The sequence below is a fragment of the Neolamprologus brichardi genome, chromosome 19 (assembly GCF_056152115.1).
Source record: "Neolamprologus brichardi isolate AB-2024 chromosome 19, ASM5615211v1, whole genome shotgun sequence".
NCBI lineage: Eukaryota > Metazoa > Chordata > Actinopteri > Cichliformes > Cichlidae > Neolamprologus > Neolamprologus brichardi.
In genome coordinates this window covers 7491243-7513490 of record NC_142122.1, presented here as the reverse complement: position 1 = coordinate 7513490, position 22248 = coordinate 7491243, and the positions used below count along the sequence as shown (strand labels likewise).

The following is a 22248-nucleotide window of genomic DNA, read 5'->3' as shown; positions in this document are numbered from 1 at the left end:
AGGATGATGGAATTTTCATTCATATTAACGGCAAAACAGTGATTGTAGCTGCAGTGTTCCAACATTCGGAAGAAGGTAATGAGCTAGAGACTAGATTGACTAGCTATAACATACATGCTACGGCAAGGGGGAGCCAGGACGACAAGTAAACTCCGAGATTGGGCACCAAGCCATGTACAAGAGCTTTGATATATACGCTGATTTGATATAAACCAAGATTCCTTCATTTCAGTTAGGACATAGATCTGCAACCTTTAACACCCAAAGAGCCACTTGGACCCGGTTTCCACTCAAAGGAAAACACTGGGAGCCGCAAATACTTTTTGAAATCTAAAATGAAGATAACACTGTATATATTGTTGTTGTTTTTTACCTTTACTTACTTTAGTTGTTCACACAAAGCATAAAGTTTATTTATCAAGCGCTTTTCACAGACAGGCAGTTACAAAGCGCTGTACACAAATATTAAAATAAACAATACAATCAATAGACATTATACACAATGTAAAAGATCAAATGTAAATAATGTAAAGAATATAAAATACGTAGATCAACAAAAGGCTTGTTTGAACAGAAAGGTTTTTAAATGCTTTTTAAAAGAATCCACAGAGCAATTGAGGTGTGTTGCTTATGAAATCCATGAAGTGCTACAGAGAAAATTACATTTTATTTATGTAATTAACACATTTTAAACTCTTAAAGAAATATAACAAAAGGAAAAACACCCAGCTGAACTAAAATGATTCATGTAGCAAACAAAAACTGTTGTGAGCCGCCACCCTTATATCGCCTTTGGCCTTTTGGAGCCTTGACCTGACTTTTAAAAAATAATTTGAAAAAAAGCACTATGCTGCTAAAAAAAAAAAAAAAAAATTAGATATTTGCAAAATTCTGCCTAAATATGTATTTTACCTGGTTAATGTGTGTGGCGGGGCGTGGTCTGCAGTGCCGCTGCAGGGGAGTCGGACGCACCTGAGCGGCACCCGCAATCACGCCTCGCCGCCTTCAAGTCTGTGCTCTCTCTGCTGTTGTGTTGTCGGGCTGTGAGCTGAAAAGCTACAGCCGGCTGTATGCGTACAACAACCGTGTGTGAAAAGCGGTCGATAAAGAGATGCTGAAAAGCATGTTTATGCAAACATCGTTGGGTCTGCCGTGATATGTTTACAATGGGACTTCTGGTCCCGAACCTCTGCGCACAGTGTCTGCAAATCGGGGCTGTACGAAGTCACTTTCATCTTCCCGCAGGACTTTAAGCTGTCATCTGTGAGGCGTGCGGTGTTTGTTTTTAACATAGTTCACGGTGGAGAATAGCTGCCAACATAATATGGTTTCGAAGATCCATAATTGGCCTACCTGGGGTCGAAAGTCTTGATAAATGCACGGCGTTTCGGCGGGTATACCGGCTTCCGCGAGTGTGATGCTTATTTTGAGCGATGAAAAAAATAATAAGATATAATTTTATTTTTATATTTCAAAATCACAATAATCTTCCAATTTAGAACTACAAGTTAAAAAAAAAGAACTAAACACAAATAAAATACACTTCAGCTAAATACTTCTAATTTAATTTCCCAAACCACCCGGAGCTGCAAAATAAAGACTAAAGAGCCGCAGGTTGCCGACCCCTAAGTTAGGGGGTTAGGGTTAAATTAGACTTGCTGACCACAATAATAGCTCATTTTGTAAATTACATTTAAAAAAGGGATTAATCAGAAGGGTGCCAATGAGCCAAAGAGACACTGCCTTCCCAACGTGGTCCCTAACTCAGCTGGAGGCTTCACAACAGGAATTCACTAACCAATAGGTAATGTCACAGTGGCTGCATTCATCCTTTATATACAGCCTATGGCAAAATCACATATTAAATTGCTAGAAAGACATATTGATTAAAACGTCGTCACAGGAAGATTCATTCCCTTGCAGAACAATTTAAGTGTGACCCTGCGATTGGACCACAGAAATACCCTTTTGCTCATAAAACTTCCTAATGTATTCAGCAATGGCGCGCTCGTGATTAAGCTCTTTCCTGAACAACATAATATAACATTTTGGGGCCAAATGACAACCAAGGATGCTGAAGCAGGAAGTGAGGATTCCTGCACTTTGTACTGCTGGTTGGTATTTCCCTGTCAAGTTCAAATAAATGGGGAGGAAGATGATCCAGATGACTATAAACAGCAGCATACTGATGGTGATCAAAGAAGCATTTTTGTACAAATCTGGCAGCTGTCTACCTTTGAATGCAAACACGAAACAAATAAGGCCCAAGAAAGCGTTGTAGACTAACATGGCTATAAAGTATCTATGGGGCTCAATCTTGCAGTTGTATAGGATAGTGTTATCTAAAGATTTATTGCCAGGATGTGGTGGTTCTTTGGTGAGCCATGAGACAGATAGACCTAACTGAATCCCAGAGATGATGGTCACCACCACCAATGGCTTATTCAGCTTCTTTATCCAAGACTGTGCCTTAAGTTCAAACTTGAAGCCCAAGAAGATCTGAAGCAAGTTTGCCAGAATGCAAGAGATGCAGAGAGTAAAGGCTATGCCGAAGAGAGGAACACCTACACAGTGAATCTTCTCAGTAGGCTTGCCTATGAAGGTGAATGTAAGACAGAAGCAAGCCAGCAATGCAAAAAGCTCCAGAAAACACAAATAACCTCCAACTGCTTTCACAATGGGAGTTTTAAGATATACTGCAAACAGAACAGCAAACACAACGGTAGCAATGATCCCAACGACTGCAAGGGAGCTGAGAATGACTGAGAAGGGATCTACCCATTCGAGATATTCATCACTTTTTTTCAAACATGTATTCTCTTCGGGACGAGAATATGCCCCGTCTTCACAATGCTTGCATGTTGAATCTGCAGAAGGAAACAAAAACATAAGTAGCACAAGTAAAGAGGACAATATTTTCCTATCCTATAATCATTTGGAAAGAAAAAAAAGCTGCAATCATAAATGAATATTAAACAGTATAATGAATGCATAATGCACTTTGCACATTTAGGAACACAAGATAGGCAATAAAATTACATCTGGACTCAGGACTCGAAATGCAGGACTCGCAACACGGGAATGAACTCAAAAGGGCAGTTTATTGTAGACGCAGGAAAATGATACAAGTAATGATGAACTAAACTAGACTGGGAAAATATAATCTAACGTTCCACAGAGTGGCACACAAAGGATCACATAGCATGAGGGACGACGCAACACAGAACAGAGGGGGACTCTGACATAAATACACAGAGGGTAATGAGGGAAGTGGAAGCACACAAGGAACACAGCTGAGGACAATTACACTTGACAGGACGGTGAGGACACGAAACTGAAAACGCTGACACCAAGACATGGACCTTAAATGTAACACAGGAAGTACAGAGAGAGAGAGAATGAAGAAATATACGAAGGGAAGACGAAAACACAGAACACAAGGGGTGGGAGCAAAGCACAATAATGCACATCATGATATAGACAGTCACACAGAGGGAGATACAGAAGGCAACAAACAGACAGAGAAGACTTAAACACAGAACACTAAAGTAATCGTTACATTCACCAAATGCTGGAGGGCACAGAGAAACAAGAGGGGATCAAAACCCAGGAAGCATAAAATAAATCACAAATGAACCAGACATAACACAAAAATCACAAAGAACTGAAAACACTAGGTCAGGAGACCCAGGACCCTGAGTGTGACTCCAAATCCAGACCTCCATGGGTTGCTACATTTGATTTCTATTGATAGTTTTTGTGTGATTTTGTTGTAAGCACATTCAACTATGTAAAGAACAAAGTTTTTGAATATTTCATTCATTCAGATCTGCATTACTTTTATTTTTTTGAGCAGTGTAATTTAGATTTGGAATAAAAGACTTACGATTCCCATCAGAAATCTCTCCACTTGCACACGGAGCACAAACTCCACAACACTTTCCTTTTAATGTAAATCCTTGTCCTGCTTTACATTTTTTTGAGCAATTGTAAACAGAGACCTGCAAAAGAAACAGTAGCATGAGTACATGATTCATAAACCTTAATGGGACATAAATGAATGTTAAAAACTCATCTCACCGTGTCATTTATGAGGTGTCTGAAAAGGTCTGTTGGGACTGTAATTTTTCCATCTGGACTGTATTCTCCAATAGTTTGTATTATGATACCCTTGTTGCAATCAGATCTGTTCCAGTATACGATATCATATCCCAAACTGGGATCTCCATCACTATTGAAGTATATTTGTGTGTTGTTCTCAATAAAGTTTACTTTCTGGATTTCCGATAGAAGCTGTGAAAAAACCAAAACATCATAAAGGAAGAAAGACATTTTTATGAAATAAAATCATCACAAACTGTCATCATCTCTGCCCAGAAAAAGGGCAACATTGTGTAAAAGAAAAAATTGGAAAATTTGCAAATCATTTAAAATTTAAGAAGTTAATATTAATCGTTGTTGTTGTTTTTAAACTGTTAGCTGTTTGGAGGTTATTGAAATGGTTTGTTTGGACTTTCAGCTGAGATTTTGACATTTTTGTAGGGACCACACATGGACCACACATGTCTATATTTAAGTAACAGAATAATAATGATAATGAAGTTATCTCGCAGGCCGGATATAATTGTATCTGGCTTGCGGGCCATATGTTTGACACCCCTGGTTTAAATGATTGAACATTTGGACTGCAGGCAAGACAGCTTAGCACCTGGGTGTTTTTAGTAAAGTGCCATGCTGCTGAAATATGTGCAGTTTCGCTGAAAGAGGAAGTGAAAATGAAAACGTATGTTGTTTGTACCATTCAACATAAATGATTTCCTGGCAATATTATGGTTGATTTTTCTCCAAGAATATCAATTTCTCGCTTAAGTTTCATATTTTAAAGACAGACAAAATTTCGCAAACTTGAAATACTGAAAATATTTGTTAAAGACAAATAATTAATAATTGGCAAGCTATCTTTATTGTACCTCTAAGGCTGTGAAACTGGATCTTCGTTCACACCAATGGTCGTTACACTTCAGCAAGCGTCTGAGCCCTTCAGCAATGACTCGAACTGCTATATAGATACCATAAGATTCATCCTGGTCGATGTAAGAAGCCAGATATTGCTTTCTTTCTTCTTCAGACTTATTTAAAGAAAGTAGATGCTGCGTCTGGTAATCTCTAAGAATTGTGTTATTAGTTCCATTAAACATTGACATGACATGGTCTTTAAAGCCAGGCACCTCTTTCTGCTTATATATGAACCCAAAAACTTCTCCTGCCAGCTTGATGCCTGAAATTGCAGCGATCTTTGAAGAGCTGGACCATGCATCACTTGCAATCCACGTTCTGTTGACTCTGTGTTTAATAGCTGCTTTCAGGATGATTTCTGCATTACTCTCCTTTGTGAAGATGATGATGGCCTCAGCAGAAGAGTTTTGAATTTTTTTCAGTAGTTCATTCAGCTCAGTTCGGTCCATGTTATGATTGTTTGTCGTAAAATCAGCGGACAAGATGTGAACAAATTCAATGCAGATCCTCTTGTTGTTGTTGAAGTTGTCTTGAAGGCTATCACTGCCATGTTTCCCATACTCATCATCACTTCCCACAATAATCACTGTTTTCCAATGAAATATCTTCACCAGCTCAATAATACCTCTTGTCTGATATTTGTCACTAGGCACGGTTCGCAGAAAAGTGGGAAACTTGAACTTGCTGCTCAGCAGCTCACTTGTGGATGCATAACTAATCTGTTAAACAGACATAGAGCATATATAAAAACAGTTCATTAAAGATTTTTCAACACATAAGCATGGAAATCTAAAGACAGATTATGTATTTGCTGATATTATTGATTTTCATCAAATTTAGATTCTTATATTTCTAACTGAGCTTTGTAGGACAGAAACAGAGAAAACAAACCTGGGCAACTGAAGACAGAGCAACAAGTCGTGCAACAGCTATCGATACTTCTGAGTACCTTTCCCCAATCACCACCTTGGTTTTGGGTTCAGGTAACTTGGACTGAGCATCTGCTGGCACTAAACAGCTTTCTGGGTCTGACTGATTCTTCAGCAGCTGGAGAGTCGCTCTCAAGGCGAGGCCGACATCTCCACAAGTGTCATAGATGTCGTATCCTATGGTGATGTTAGGTAGGTTGATTTTGCTGATGGCGTATATCATCACTTGACTGTGCAGGAATGTTTTTGAACCATAGCTGCAAGATTGACAGAAGACAGATTAAATTCACAAATCATCTATTTGACACTAATGAGCTGATGAACTCAGCCTGTACTTACTCACTACAGGAGAGAGTTGCAGAAGTGTTAGTCCTATTAGTTTTTAAATGAATGGGGAAAAGTCCACCAATGATGATATTCCCAGGAGAGTATGCACGGAGAAAACTACTCTGTCCTAAAGAGGAGTGAAACACACTCATGACAAATAACCACATTAAAAACATCATGGATACGCACAGGCAGAACATTTACATGTGTCTATCTTCTCTTTTCAGTATGACCAGGTTCCTGTACAGCAGCTATATAAAAAACTTCTACTCGTTTATCATTTGCATCATCAGATTGTCTCTGTAACGCAATCCAAATGAGTTCCTCTTTAATCTTCCAAACACGAAAAGACCAAGATGATTTGAATTTGTCACAGACAATGATGTCTAGGTTTTAGTTTCAACATGTTAAAATAAATTAAAAACATTTTTTCCAAGTTTTTCTAAATGATAATACATAACATATTCAAACAGGAGTAGAAATAGGCATAAATACGGTGGTCCTGAGAGGCCAAACGGACTGCAACTTCAGAAAACACTTGCAAAAAGAAAAATGCTGCAAAAAGAAAAATGCTGTATAAAATCAAAAACGTGTTTGAAAAAAGATATACGTACTTACGGATATACATGCTTATACAAACATATACAGACATATGCTTACATATGTGTGTGCTTACAGAAAACCAGTTTTGCAATGAAAGCACCAGTTAGAATAAGGAGGTTAAATTTAAAAGTTGTTCTGAAAAGCTAACATTAGTAAGTACTTTATTCATGGACCACCTCACCCACCCACTAACCCATACAGAATCCTCAAACTGTTTCACTGAGGTAAGTGACAAACTGTTCTCCATAAACAATAACTGCACTTCATTTAAACTCTCAACGATGAAATAACTATCGCCACCAGGGACAATAATTATCAAAAAAAACAACCATACTCAGTCAAAAATCACACTCAGTGAGAGATAATCTAGCCTTTTCTTATATCCCTTAATTCTTAATAAATTTAAAAAAAAAAAACATTAAATGACTTTCTGAAGAAAAAATTAAGATCTCATCAGACACCGTCACGTCCTGTAATAGTGTCTGGGACAAGAAAATGTTAAAGGCAATGTCTAATACCCAGTAGAAAAAGCCCAATAAACAAGGATTGTTTTCAGTTGACAACATTGTTATACCTCTCTGACCTGTCTTCCCCATGTGATGTTTTTGTGTAATGTATGTATGGTCGGAGGGTAAGATGGCGCCGCCATTGCGTGCAATAGGTCGGCAGCCTTAACATGGAATTTCCCCTTGTGGGACTAATAAAGGTATATCAAATCAAATCAAATAATCATTCAATAATAATCATTAATCAGTCAAATATTATGAACGCAAAGAACTGGTTTAAAAAACTAAAGGAAGGAACAGCAATTAGTTCTGATCTAATCTGCTTAAAAAATCCAGAAACAATGGGGAAAAAGAGAAGAAATACTCCACAATAAAGTTAGTTTTAAATGGTTGCTGTTAGCATTTGCACGCATTTAATAAAATAAATCATGTGCATTTAAATGAATGGTATATTTATGGTTTTGGAAAGTAAACTTGAACATGACAATAACAGCAACAAAAAAAGAGTTTAAGTCACCTCCGCAGTCACCACATATAAATACAATAGGACATCTTTGGGATTTTGTTGAACAGGAAATTCACATCATGTTCATGATCATCTGCAAAAGTTACATGATGCTGCCAAGTTCTCTGGGGAATATTTCCTTGGTGAATTTGTGCAATTAAGTATTGAGGCAGTAAGGAAGGATTCAGGCTCACCTGGTCCAGCCCTAACTATATGCTTTAAGAAATAACCATGTTCATCTCTCCAGTGGTGACATAGATAGAGGCCAAGTGTCAGAGATCACCTGCCTGATTCAGTTCCCTTTTTATAAAGAGATATTTTTACCAACTGTATTTGAATAATATGCAAAATGCATTTTATTTGCATTGTAAATATTTTTTGCTGTATTGAGGCAGTTCTGAAAGCAAAAGAGGTCCAACCAGTATTAGCAAGCTGTACTCAGAGAGCATATTGTACATTTATTTTATAACATTTATAATGTGCTTAAATGGTTGTAAATGAGAACACCTGGTTTTAGTTGTTTTTTTCCCTGATTTTAAAAAAGCATCTATGTCATTAAGCTGATAAAAGAAAAAAAATGGTATTTTGTCCGAGGCCTTTTTCTTCTTTAGCATTTTGTCCCTTACAGAAAGAGTTCATGCAAAACATTGAAAAGTATTTCTGGGTATTTGTTTCACTTTAATCATGCATTTCCATCTAGGGAGTGGTCCAGGGTGACAATGTCTCGATTCACAGGGCACGGTGTTTACAATGTCCATGAATGGTTCATTCACTGAGTTCGGGGACTAGTGCCAAGTTAAGTAACAAGGACACCTGCTATACCTTCTCCCTTTCATGCAAGCTCAGCATGCTGTGACTGAATGACACACGCACATTGCCTTTTTTATTTTACAGATTGCACATCCTTGATTCCTCTTTTTGACCCCTCTCCTTGCATTTCAGAGCCTCCTGCAGAGATGCTCTGCAGAGGGGCCAACAGAGGGGCAACTGCGTCACTATCCCAGAAAGAGCTGACGAGAGTCCCAGATGAGGGGTCACTCAGCAGCCGCGGAGCAGGAGCCAGGGGGGGTTGCAGTGACGTGCCCATGAGCTCTGTCGGCAGCCAGCTGTGCCAGAGTGACCGAGCCCCAGGCCGAGGGCACCCCACCCCCGAAGTGGCCCGAGCGAGCCCCAGGCTCCAGGCCCCGATAAGCAGCCACCAAGGAGTGAGCCGGTGTGTACCTGGACGCCCATCCCCGGACACAAAGAACCACCAACGCACCAATGTCTGAGGGCGTCTGCCACTGGCAGGGGAAGTGGTGGGGGGAGATAGGCCTCCATACCTTGGAGGACCTGAGATGTCCCCAGAGAGGTGGCATCTGATACCCAACCTGACATATGGACACAGAAATACAGGCACACACAGATACAGACATCCATTCCCACCATCATGCTCTCATATGCAATTACTCAGCACTCACCCAACGTGGAGACAGACATAAAGAGACACTGTACACACAATCACACTCCCCAAGCATACTCTAAGCCCCGGGTCTAGGTACCCTTGCCCCTGGAGGGGGAAACTGCACCCAGACCCAGGTGGTGTTACCCTTTTCCCTGGGGTGGGGAGAAGCAGACCGCCCCAACTCCGCAGCAGCAGGGAGGCCCCACATTCCAGACTCCAGTCGGACGGCCAACTTCTCCTCCCAGCCCCCCCCGCGCCAACAGGCAACAGAGAACGGGGGTGTGTGAAGACTCCAAACCTCCCTCTGCCCGCTCATATGTAGTGTTGATGCATGTGTGTTCTAAGGTGCCTTTAAAACCCAGGAGGGCATGGAGCTACCTGCCAGAGAGCAGCAGGTAAGCGCATAGCCCCTCCTGATAGCCCTCAATGTCTACGTTTTGGGGAGGGAAGGAAGGGAGGGGCAAGTGACCCCTCCCTGGGGCCAGCTCCCTCGCTGATCCCAGTAGGCACCCCCATACTCTGCAACCCGCCAGGGAAAGGGGGCCCAGGCCCATCCGGACCGGAGCCCAGTACAGCAGCACCGCCCGGCTCCACAGAGCCCAGGACAGCCCACTTGACCCCACCTCAGAGAAAACTGCACCGACCCCGTCATCCACTCATCTTCCAGACTACACAAGACAATAGAAACCCAGGCTGAGATCTTCCTCCACCTCTCCTGTATCTCCCCCTCCTGCAGAGTGAGTTCCTGAAGAGAGGAGAGCTCCTGCAAGATGTAACAACCTCCCCCACCAGTTGAAGAGCCCCCCAGGTGGCTCGATGCACCGGCGGCACCCTGCGCCAGGACTGGGCCCCCATACACCCACCCACCCACAACCCCGGCAACACACCAACCAGGACCCAAGCCCCCGAGCAAGCACTTTGGCAACAGTGGGAAGGAAAAACTCCCTTTTAACAGGAAGAAACCTCCGGCAGAACCAGGCCCAGGGAGGGGCGGCCATCTGCTGCGACCGGTTGAGGTGAGAGAAGGAAGACAGGATAAAAGACATGCTGTGGAAGAGAGACAGAGATTAATAACAAATATGATTCAGTGCAGAGAGGTCTATTAACACATAGTGAGTGAAAAAGGTGACTGACAAGGAAAAACACAATGCATCATGGGAGGCCTTGAGGCGACATTTGTTGTGATTTGGCGCTATATAAATAAAATTGAATTGAATTGAATTGAATTGAGTCCCCCAGGAGCCTATGCCTATTGCAGCATAACTAAGGGAGGATTCAGGCTCACCTGGTCCAGCCCTAACTATATGCTTTAAGAAATAACCATGTTCATCTCTCCAGTGGTGACATAGATAGAGGCCAAGTGTCAGAGATCACCTGCCTGATTCAGTTCCCTTTTTATAAAGGGATATTTTTACCAACTGTATTTGAATAATATGCAAAATGCATTTTATTTGCATTGTAAATATTTGAGGAAAAAATATATTAATTGGATTGGAATATTTAAATAAATAAATAATCCAGAAATAGATGTGACCGTCCCCTCTTTCACCAGCCTCTGCTCTCCTAAATACAAGCCAATGTTGTGGGTCACTTTTTTTTTTTAGCTCCTTTTCTCATTACTTTATATGTTGTCTATATTTCAATGTCATTCTGCTTCTTTTTCATCTTTCCAGGCAGAGCTAAAAAAAAACTAAAAATCAATTTTCATGTGGTAAAGAAAATCTGATCCTAGTTTCTGAGACAATGGAATTTTTTGCAGTCCTTCACATCCGGCAGCATCAGATTGTTGCTTAATCTTCGCAGTGCTCATACGTCAGAGTGCACATGATTGTATTTGTGGACCCTTCAAATATCAATAGCTGAAATCCAAGCACGGGCACTTTTGTTGAAATCAAACACTGAGTTTGGGCTGAGTCAGGGAGTTGGCAGAGACACTGTGTAATATAATCATTGCAAATTAATTTGCTTTGTCTGCAAAGAAAGCTACGACTTAATTTGTGACAGACTCAATTGTGCAAGTCAGATGTGTCTGAAAAAGACTCGTTCTGATGCATATTTTTTGAACATGTGGCAGCCCATTTTATCTGGTTTCTGTCTTTCCTGCTGCTATCATATGTATTTGGATTAAATCAAGTTCCACGCCAAGATTGGATTACAGCTCATAGCAAATTCAAAACAGTATCTTCAGTCAGAGAGAGTGTGTCCTTTTATCCTCTGCTCTTCCATTTCAAGAGTACAGCACATCCTTCTTTGGCTTGAATGTGCTGAGTTAGCAGTGATTAAGAGGGAGATTTAATGGGATGGATTTAAATCTTGTGAAGGTAAATTAGAAAGTAGCAAAGATCTAAAAACCTAACAACAGAGATAATAAACATAGATACGGAGATACTGAAATGTTGTGACTCCCTACTTTTAGACATCTAAACACTGTCAGTTCAGAAATTTATAGACAGAAATGTTTTCATGCTTTTTAGATTTCTGTGGAAAGGCGATCTATTTTAAGGGAACTTTGGAGTCACCTTTCCCCTTTAATTTTTAAATAAAACATGTCTATATGACTGCCTCTTTTCACCTCTAAAATATTTTCAAACTAGAAATAATCTGTTTAAGTGATGCTGAAAAAAGAAATTAAGACCTTTAGTACTTTGTTTGTTCCTCTATCTACAGGAATTATATTTTGCCAAAGTAGTGAAAAGCCTTCATCTTCTTTTAGATCTACTGAAACCTATATGTCCAATTGGTCCACGATTTAAGTTGTTTTACATCTTGTATAGTTGCTGCTAAACCCTGGGTTGAAGAATAAAAGTGGTCAAATACTGTCTTCTCAAGCTCATTAGAACCATTTAAACTCTGTTTTTGCCTTATAAGCTGTATTTCCATATATGTTTGTACATTTTCCAACAGATCACTCCACCCATTTTAAATTTTTCCAGCAAAGTTTTAACAAAATGAGGGGTGACTTTTTGCACAGAACTACAGAATAGGTAGAAGAAGGCATAAAGCTTTCCTATTAATAAAGCTTATAGTTATCAGTGCTCCAGGCTTGGGCTGCATGCCATAAACTTTGACTTCTCTTGCTAGCAGCTTTGTCCTTTCTGTCCTTTCTCTGCCCCTTTCTGCAGCTATTTCAAAGCTGTGCTTACTGAACACTTTGTGTAAATTCACTGTAATTACTCAATATGCATGAATACAAATACAGTTTGCATTTGTTTAACTGTTTTAACTGTTGGCATTGTCTGTCTTTGCATCTTTGCATCATTGTGTTATCAGTCTCCCAGCATGTATTGACTTTCAGAGTTTGAATACCATGACAGGACAAAAAGCACCCCTCTGTTCCTGTTTTCAGCTGACCTTTATGACTGAGGTAACCACAGATATTGCTGACGGTGGTTTCCAGTTAAAACAACCTACGCAGTGAAGTGAATTAGATTGCAATACTGCGTGACTTTTAGCGGAAAGGAAAGGTGCAGGAGAAAGAAATCAAGCAGAAAAGGTGACCGTGCTCCTGAGTGCTGATGCAAACATTTACTTAAGTGCTGAAGTCACAGGCTGCTGAGCAATTCTCTGACAGCTGACGGCTGCAGTATGACTGTTTTCAGCAGTCTGTGAGACTAATCTGACTACAGAGCACCACTTCACCACAGGCACTCAGTGATTTGTATTTAAATCAGTCATCTGTATAGTATTGGCAGCATTTGGAGGGCAGCTAGGACGTTTGGCCTGTTTTCATTGATCTTATCTGTGGAAGATTAGGACACACACATGCATACTGATGATGAAGGTGACTGCGGCGAGAGGAGGAGCATTAAATTGCAACAAGATTCAATGTTTGCTCTCACACACAGTCAACTTTCAGCTGTGTGGACGTAATATAAATCCTGCTAATGATAATAAACCTCGACACAGTCATTATACTGTCTCCGTTTACAGGCTATCAATACTCATCATAGCATGTTCTGTTAATTCAGCACCTTCCAAGTTCTTTTTATTGACTCTTAGCCCAGGGACATTGATTAAGAGCTCATTACACTGATAACCCAGCAAACAACAAGAGGCATCTCACTGGATTAAGCAATTACCGGAATTTGAAAGCAAGATACAAGCAAGACAAGGGGAAATAAGGCACAGATCAATAGCAGGTCTGCAGCAGCATGATAGCAATGGGTAAAGACAAAGGACATTCTGTGCTATATTTCACACTTGTTGGCAAAAATCACAGACTGGGTCTGAATAATGAACATAGCCTCTGAAATGTCATTCACTTGTTTGTAGACTCTATTTTGAAACCTCAACTTTGGCTTGGTGGCCGTCGCCATCTTGTTGTTGTTGTTTTTTTGTTTTGTTTTTTTTAGAGACAGTAGCGATGATAACAAGTAATTTTGAACGATAAAAGCAAGAGTGAAAAGATGGGTATACAAGGTTGTAGAGAGACCTGTTGTAATGTATGCTTTGGAGACAGTTGAACTGACAAAAAGATGGGAGGCTGAGCTGGAGGTTGCAGAGCAAAAGATGTTATGTTTGGACGCAAAGTTAGAGAGGCAAGGCTAAAACGGTTTGGACATGTTCAGAGGAGGGATAGGGCTGATGATCTGCTGTAGTGACCCCTTAAAAAATGAAGAAGAAGAGGCAGAAGAGGTGACCATATCTGGTCAAAAGAGAAGTGTACTAAACTAGATTTGGTTTCCAAGTTGCATCTGTAGACTGTAGTAGTTCATTGCCCACACTGAGATACAGTATTTGCTACTAAATGCTAAGTAACAGACTAAATAAATACTACAGCTGCATTCATCAAAGCTAGAACATAGACCTTTTAGACAATCAACTGCTCAGCGGGTCATGTTATTATTCCAAAATGTACCAATAGCACAAACACAGTCAAGAGTTCCAGTCTATAGACTAAAAAAAGCTGAGATCACTGCTAGCAGCTACAGCTAACCCTGCAAACTTTAAACCTTAATGCAATTTAAAAGGATTAGTTGTTCTGAAGAAGGAGATTTACTCAACATTACTCAATATTTGCATTAACTCAGTTTTTTTTGTTTTTGTTTTGATGGCTTTGTTTCCGTCTCCATGTTTGTTCCCACTTATGCAGACATTAACCCATTTCCTGTTTTAATTCATTTCTAATAGGACACTACATTAATTTTTCCAATACAGTCTCAAAACACTTGGCGAGGATCTGATGACAATCTACATTTATTTTAGCTTTTCATTCATACACTACTGGCACATGGAACTGGAAACCTTGAAGCTGGTATTTGTTATCTTCTATCTGGCTAACTGCTGGTAATCCTGAAGCTGTGACAAAGTGGCAGCTGTGTTCAAAGACTGGGGTTGGTCATTTCAGTATGCAACACTATGTCAGTTCTCTGTAAAAAGCCCACTAACTGCCATTTGTAAAAACTACAGTGTCTTCTTTGTCCTCAGTAATGCTGAACTGCGTATCTTTGAAATTTACACTAATGTCCTCCTGTGTTTTGTGTTTAATGTTTAGCTATCCCATGACCTTTTACAGAGCACAGAAACATTTAAATAATTCAAAACTACAAAAAACAAGACCATGACTCAGAACTTTCATGCAGTCTATTTATTCAACCCTTTTATCTTGCTCATGGAAGACGATGAAGAAATCTTAAACCTGCCGATTTAATCTCTTGTAAAGTTAAATCATGAATGAGACTGTAAGGGTAAGACTTCTTTAGATGCTGTTCTTTAGTTGTGCATGCTGGTGCAGTTATTGCTTGGCTTGAGCTCTAAGTGTCTTTGCTTCTGATAGAACTTGGAGAACTTGTTAAAGATGTTAGTAATGGGCAGAGCCACGATCAGCAGCCCGCAGATGATGCACAGAGTTCCTATGAGCTTCCCAGCCAAAGTAACAGGTAAAGTGTCTCCATAGCCGACTGTCGTCATGCTAATGGTGGCCCACCACCAGCCAATAGGGATAGTCTGCAACTCAGACTCTTGAGAGTCTTTCTCCACACAGTAAATGAGGGAGGAAAACACGGAAATGCCCACAGACAGGAAAAGCACCAGCAGCCCCACTTCACGGGAGCTGTGCCGTAAGGTGGCACCAAGAGAGCGAAGGCCAGCTGAGTGACGAGCCAGTTTTAAAACACGAAACACTCGCATCAGCCTCAAGATCTGCACAACTTTGCCAACGTTCTCCAGGTCTGTGCTCTCACCCTCGTTCATTAGGTCACACAGGATAGTGACATAGAAGGGCATGACTGACAATAGATCGATAATGTTGAGAGGGCTGCACATGAACTTCCTGGCTGACGGTGAAACAACCAAGCGAAGAATAAACTCTGCAGAGAAAAACACGACGCACAGGCTCTCAAAAAATGTCAGCACTGGATTTTCTATTTTTTTTTCAGCAGGATCCACCTGATGGAAGTCCGGCATGCTGTGAACACACATGGCCACGATGGAGGTGATGACTACAGCGAGGGATGCTACAGCCATAACTTTGGCTGATGTGGAGAAACCTGGATTCTCAAGTCGAATCCAAACACTCCGGCGGACATTTGCACACCAGGAGCCTTCAAACAATTTTTCGTCATCCTCCAAAACAGACAGATCAGTAATAGAAGAGCCAGAGCTGTTGAGCTGCACCTCGTCGCTCCTCTGATCCCAGATTCCATCCTCAGCAAGATCCATCAGGTCGTGGAACTTGGTGCTGCAGCAGAAGTCCAGATGACGTTCCTTGATTCCCCAATATTCAATTTCTTGGAAGAATGAGACCACACATAGCCCGTCGACCAGGTGGATTTTCCCTGTAAGATAAAAGTTGAGAACGTAACAGAAAAAACTTGGGTTGCGGTCAAAGTAGTATTCCATTTCAGAGGGACTGAAATCATCACAGAGCTCCAGGATAGCTTCTTTGGATCTGCAGCACAGAAGACGAGCCAGCCGTGTCTGCGGGAATCGTTTCAGGACGGTGAGGTCCATTCGTTGCTTGAAACCTCCAACGTTGACATTAATGAAGCAACCCTCAGGCTGGTGAAGGATCTTGCCATATGTCATGATGAAGCTCCTCACAGTCCCTGGAGTCAGTGCCTGCAAAGGAGTCAGTGCCTGCAAACAAACACAGAAATGAGGACACCTCGTACTAACGCTTGCTTTAGTCTTTTTTAGTTCTTTTTGCCTTTATTGAATTACAATGTCCTGCTCTTTATGAACGCCCTGACTGCCATTGTACTTTATATTTCATTACTGGCTTTTAAATCTATTTTAAATCCATCCATCAATCTCAGGATCTCAATGCCAAAAGCACCCCCTTCACAGTTGTGCAGGTGTCATAGGTACCCAGGAGGCATCCTGTTCACACAGTCGAACCACGTCAACTGTACACATATATGTGTGAAACCCTTAATCAATATCAATAGTTTTAAATATTTTTGTAATGTTAGCTTTCATAGTCAGGATAGAGTTAGATTTAAAAAGTTAAAATACACTTATTTTTTATGCAATAATGTGCAGAAGGACCTGAAATCATCAGAGCTGCCTGCTGCAGAGGAGTTTAATTAAATTTTAAGCCTTAAGTAACTAATTCCCTTGCAATGTTTTGAGAATAAGTCAGTGTCATATGTGAGAACATTATTCCAAATAAAACTCCAACAGAACCAAAGCTATTTTGACTGGATTCCAGAAGAATGCACAAGAAGTTAAAATGAACAGAGAATAAGAAAAAGAAATATATTAAAGGGTTGAGGACCTTTTAAAAAGTTTTATGGAGACACTGATTGGTGTAATTGGTGGAAACTAGGTCTAAGTATCCCCCCTTGTAGGCAGGGTTGGCTTGTTTCCCTGTGGGTGATGTTTACAACGACAGATTGGGTTTTGATGCCCCCTGCTAAAGAGGTAGGTCATAGGAAAATAATGCTTTGATTGAGTCCATGGAGCGCTTTGTGTTAAAGATTGTGCTTAACCGTTAGGAAAAGGCTCTATGTTTTAATTCCGGTCAGAAGCTCTTAAATGACCCAGTCACGTCTTCCTGTGATACCTGTGGGAGTGGAAACCTAATGTTAAAACACATAATCTAAAATTGAGTTTGGTAAAGAAGGTGGGGTCCCCTGTCCCCTCCGAGGTGTTATGTTTGCTCATCGAGCTTTTTTTCTTACTACAATCTAAAGATTTTCAGGCCAGTGTGGATACCAGGCTGCAAGACCTAGGTTATTACACACCTGCTGTGGCTTTAACCCACTTCAAATGGGTTTTATTAATCTGTCAACCCAGATATGAAGACTTTAGTAGTGATATAGAAGCATCGAAGATTGAGACCATAGAGATCAACTAGATGTTTTTTTCTTCTTGTTAAAGGTGGTGTAAACTTGTTTCCATTTGGTTCCAGACAGTGAAAATGCTGCGTTTGGATATAATATGGTGGACCTGACAATGGTGGACTTTGTAGAATTTTCACTACAACACTGCAGGACTTTTAAAAATTTTGAAAGTCCTGCAGTGTTGTAGTGAAATTGGCATGTGCACACATTATATATTATTTTTTTGTTTTTTGTTTTTAATCTATTCTAAACACGAAGTCATCTGTTTAAATCATTATGTCACTCACAGTTTTTACCACTTGTTTTTATCCAGATATTTAAATTATTTAATAAAGAACTTATTTTTGTATTTGTGGGTTTTTAGTAGCCACAACTGAGGAGTAAATCTGAAAAAGTGAGAGGTATGGCATGTTCATTATCTATTGACATGTGAGTGATTAACCAATGGTTTATTCTCCTGCCTGATTTGAACAATGACCTTAATTTACATAATACTAAATCACACATGAAGTTCATTATCTGAAACGGGAAGTAATGTCATCTAGAAAATGTTGGAATGAGGGAACTCAGGTTCTCATTGACTTCTTTAAAGCCACAAGTATTTGATTGTTTCCCCCTGCTGGCCAGTATTTGCATTGCACTTTAATACTAATAAGTGGCGTATCGTCACGAAACGTTCTTGTTTAATATCTAGATTAAGAACATTTCTTTATAATTGTGAGTTTTCAGAAACCTTATGTTTTACTGTAGTTGATGTATAATTTTAATTCCATATGTAATAACTGCCCAACAGGAAAAGTGTACGCTAGTAAAATAAATGTGTTCACTCTGCTCTAAAAGAGATGCGTTGTGAAAGGAAAACAGCACATAAATTAAAAAAGTTTTTTTTTAGCAGCATATGAAAAAATAAATAAATAGCAAGAACTTGAGCTGATTGTGACTATCATTTGTCAGAATTATACATTTACGCATATTCATGATTATTCAGTGTTTTTCGTTTTCATTTTCAGAACTTCACTCGAGAAATTGTCACGTCACATACTACTCTTTCAAAGTGCACGTCCTTTTAAATTTATTATAATTACACGAAAAAAGGAATTTAATTTTAATGATGAATTTTTAATTCAAATTTAAAAAAAAAAAAAAAAAATCACCCAAACCCATCCTTATGCAAATACATCCTCCTTATTTTTGTGTGACCTTTTGGTGTAATTTCCGTCGGTATGATACGCCAGAAGTGAGAACGGGCTGGTACTTTCATAGCATTTATACGTTTATACATTAGACATTTAAACGTTTCGTGTAACGACCATACGCGCGCACTATAAGCATGTATAGGATACGCCGCATAAAATAATGAAATGTAACACTTTTTCTCAAATTGTAGTACTTGTGTGTTTCCATCCACTTATGTACTTTTACACACCCATGTCACTGGGCAGCGTTTTTCATCCAAGTGGTAATCAATACCGGCTTTCATGGAGGAGTGCAGCTCTTGTGCGTAACACAAGTCCGCGCACACGGACTTGTGTTACGCACGCGGTGAATCAAACTATTTTAGACTCTGAAAAGATGACAGCGAAACAACAAAGTACTATTTTTATAAGTAAATATTCTGCGCTAACACCGCTTGAACTCAACTCCAAAACCCTAAAAAAAAGATAATTAAACACCCAGTAAGATCATATTTCCTGTTCAGACATCTAGTCGACGCCCAAATCTGCGAGAAATAAGCCCAGCAGCTTACCTGCTCATGTGCCGACGTGTCCTGCGGCTGTTCTGACTTTGTTCAGAGGGGAGTGTGCCGTTCAAGGCGCTCTGCGGTGAGAAAGGTGGAGACGCAACTTCACACAGGATGGCTGGCACGTCTGCCCCGCTAACAGGCTCTGAGTGGGTATTTAAACTTTGATGTGTAAACTGCGTCCAGGTCGCACCAGGTCCTTTAACATGTGTTAAATCGATCCGCGTAAATATTTTATCACTCTGTAAAGACTGAGCTTTGTAATCAGTCTTCGCCGTACTGTGTACAATTTTTCTGCTATTACATCAGTGCTGAAAAAGATGATGGGATACTAGTGGCATATTGTGTTATAACTGAGCAAGCAGGGCAGACCGTGGACAAAACTTGTGCTCCCTGGTCTATTTGGAAACCCAAATACTCAATTGAACTGATCTCTGTATGGATGGACAGTTGGTACATTTCAGAAGTGGGTGCGGTTTCAGATAAGACATCACTACTAAAACAAAAGCCAAGAAACAATTTGTTGGAATGACTAAAAACCATAATTATATTAGCTTTTAGAATATTTGTCACATACAAAGTTATCAGTATAGGTAAGATACAAACACAAATGCAGTCATTAAAGAATGATTCCTGCATAAAATATTAAGTTTGTAGCATCTAATGATAGGGCAGCTTGAAAATAAATAGTGAACAGAAGCCTTGATGACATGTGGAAAATGAACAAAGATATCTTTAATGATCCTTGGAGAGAAACTCCTTCTCAGCATTTAACCCAGCGTATAAATCATAAGCAGTGCCCAGCTCCCTGTGCTTTGATCCAAGTGCACCACGAGAACCCCAACAATTGGATAATCCGCTGTGAGTAGCAATTGGTGATGGTGAGGAGGAAAAACTCATTTTTAATGAGAAATGACTTGACACCTGGTGATCAGCATCATCTGATCCAGCAGTAACCAAAAAGGAAAGTTTGAAACCAGATCTTCAAAGTTGAGAGCGTCTGTCTCCTGCATGCAAAAGACGGGCCTGAAAGCTGAAGGATCTGCCTCTGATTCTACTTTTAGAAACTCTGTGATCCACGAATAAGCCTGTATCCCAGTGAGGTGCTCTGTTGGGATAATATGATTCTATGAGGTCTTTACTATAAAGCCTGGCCATTCAGGATTTTATATCTGAGAAGAAGGATTTTAAATTCAGTTCTAGGTTAAAAGGGCGAAGACAAACTAATAAGGGAGAAATAATATCTCACTATTAGTACTGTGGCTGCAACATTTTAGGTAATAATTTTAACCTAACTAAAGAAGCAAGCAAGAAGATGAAAGTGAGGATGGTTGTTTTTCTTTGTGTTGGTCCGGTGCCCACACATGGGTAAAATACAGCTTGGCTTAGGCATGTGCTACAAAGAAAACATTCCCAAAACAGACAAAAGGCAGCTTTACTTACTGGAGTCTTCCCAGCTGCAACAGAGCGAGAGGCATGGTACAGCCTGGTCAGGCCGCCAGTCTGTCACGGCTATTTTATTTATTTTGAAATGAAAATCATTATTTTATATCATCACTATTTTTTGCACTAGTTAGCACCTTTATATTTCGCAGTGTAATAAAATGTCTTAACTTCTGCAAGTGAACCCATCAGTATTGGGTATCCCAAAATACCCAGAAGAGCTGAAGGTGTTTTAGCTGCAAAGGGTGGGTGAGCCGGCCGACATCATATTCAATAATATGGATTAAGAATGACATGTCACTCAAGTTCATATGCATGTGAAGCCAGATGAACAAATACTTGTGGCAATGTAGTGTAATTACCTACACAGCTCACTGATGCAGTTTCCTACCAGCAGGGGGCAGAATAAGATATGAAACAAAAGAACTAGTCTGCGTATGGTCAACAGTGATGGAGGCATTTCACATCATTAATGTGGATTTTTTTTTTTAAGTTCAAAAGCTTCTCAATTTTCTAATGCTGCATTACAAACATTATTAATAAAATACAGAAATAAATAACGATATAATGACATCTTGAGAAGGAGTAATATTCATAACAGGCTGTAAAATTATGACAAAAACCCCTCAAAGCTTATGAGTTTAAAGTCAAAATGAGTAAAAACGATAATCAAAGAAAAACATAAAATTTTCTACTATTATGAAGTCATACATATTCAAGAAATCAGAAAGAAATGTAATCAAATTAAAGAAGGCTACATGAAGGAAATTATAACCTCCATATACTCAATATACATCCACAGACATGTGCAGGCTGAGGAGATTGAACCAGCCTTGTGCAATGAAACCCCAAAATTTCATTGTTTATTCTTGTATATTTCTATTTTTACATCTGAGCCTAAAGTCACACATTTTGAGTTTTATTTCTTAAAAATTGATCCCTCTCCTCTTGCTCTGTAGTTTTTCTTTTTATGTGAAATTACAGACCTCAAAAATGTCTTCCTTCTTCCATGTACTAAAAATAAAATGGATAACAGAAGCTGTGCACTGGCGACCACACAAAGAGAGATTTCATGTGGCTGGATGCACTTAGTCCTGAGCACTACTGAGACACTTCATTTCTTAAATTCTGGTGACTTTTTTTTTTTTGCACCACTTTGTACGTTTTCTGCTCCAATTTATGTTAGAAATGTCTAGAAAATAAAACTGTGAGACTTTTGGCCTTTATGTTAGTACTTCTTCTTTAAAAGGTCTTGGTGCTAACCTTATCTCTCTCTTTTCCAGCTCTTCCAGGTCATGAAGTCAGCAGTTTAACACAAGAGATGCCCACACTTCCCATTCCCCGGCCACCTTCTCCTGCTCTTCTGTGAGGACACCGGCCCAGCCAAGAGATAATCTCTTCAACATGGTTCAGCATTGGCGTCTCCTCCCGGTTGAACAAAGAAACATT

The 22248-nt window shown here is 39.9% G+C and overlaps 2 protein-coding genes across 2 annotated transcripts; both read right to left on the bottom strand.

Annotated features, from left to right (window-relative positions):
- Positions 1 to 1929: 1929 nt before the first annotated feature.
- Positions 1930 to 6472, bottom strand: LOC102798270 (G protein-coupled receptor family C group 6 member A-like). The gene is made up of 6 exons (XM_035911424.2): positions 6285 to 6472; positions 5908 to 6202; positions 4971 to 5735; positions 4081 to 4293; positions 3887 to 4001; positions 1930 to 2867 (listed from the first exon to the last, which is right to left on the bottom strand). The coding sequence occupies exons 1-6, from the start codon at positions 6470 to 6472 to the stop codon at positions 1930 to 1932; spliced, it is 2514 nt and encodes an 837-aa protein (XP_035767317.2).
- Positions 6473 to 14959: 8487 nt separating this feature from the next.
- kcns3a (potassium voltage-gated channel, delayed-rectifier, subfamily S, member 3a) lies at positions 14960 to 22209 on the bottom strand. The gene is made up of 3 exons (XM_035911404.2): positions 22063 to 22209; positions 19363 to 19433; positions 14960 to 16407 (listed from the first exon to the last, which is right to left on the bottom strand). The coding sequence occupies exon 3, from the start codon at positions 16354 to 16356 to the stop codon at positions 15043 to 15045; it is 1314 nt and encodes a 437-aa protein (XP_035767297.2). The 5' UTR covers positions 16357 to 16407; positions 19363 to 19433; positions 22063 to 22209; the 3' UTR covers positions 14960 to 15042.
- Between the last annotated feature and the right edge of the window lie 39 nt (positions 22210 to 22248).

Bases quoted from the DNA above. Each gene is read 5' to 3' on its own strand.
- LOC102798270 (XM_035911424.2), bottom strand. From the start codon at position 6,472: ATGTTCTGCCTGTGCGTATCCATGATGTTTTTAATGTGGTTATTTGTC. The intron at 6,203-6,284 runs GTAAGTACAGGC...TCAATCTTGCAG, and splicing joins GCAACTCTCTCCTGTAGTGA to CTATGGTTCAAAAACATTCC. The intron at 5,736-5,907 runs GTTTGTTTTCTC...TCTGTTTAACAG, and splicing joins CTCTGTCTTCAGTTGCCCAG to ATTAGTTATGCATCCACAAG.
- kcns3a (XM_035911404.2), bottom strand. From the start codon at position 16,356: ATGACATATGGCAAGATCCTTCACCAGCCTGAGGGTTGCTTCATTAAT.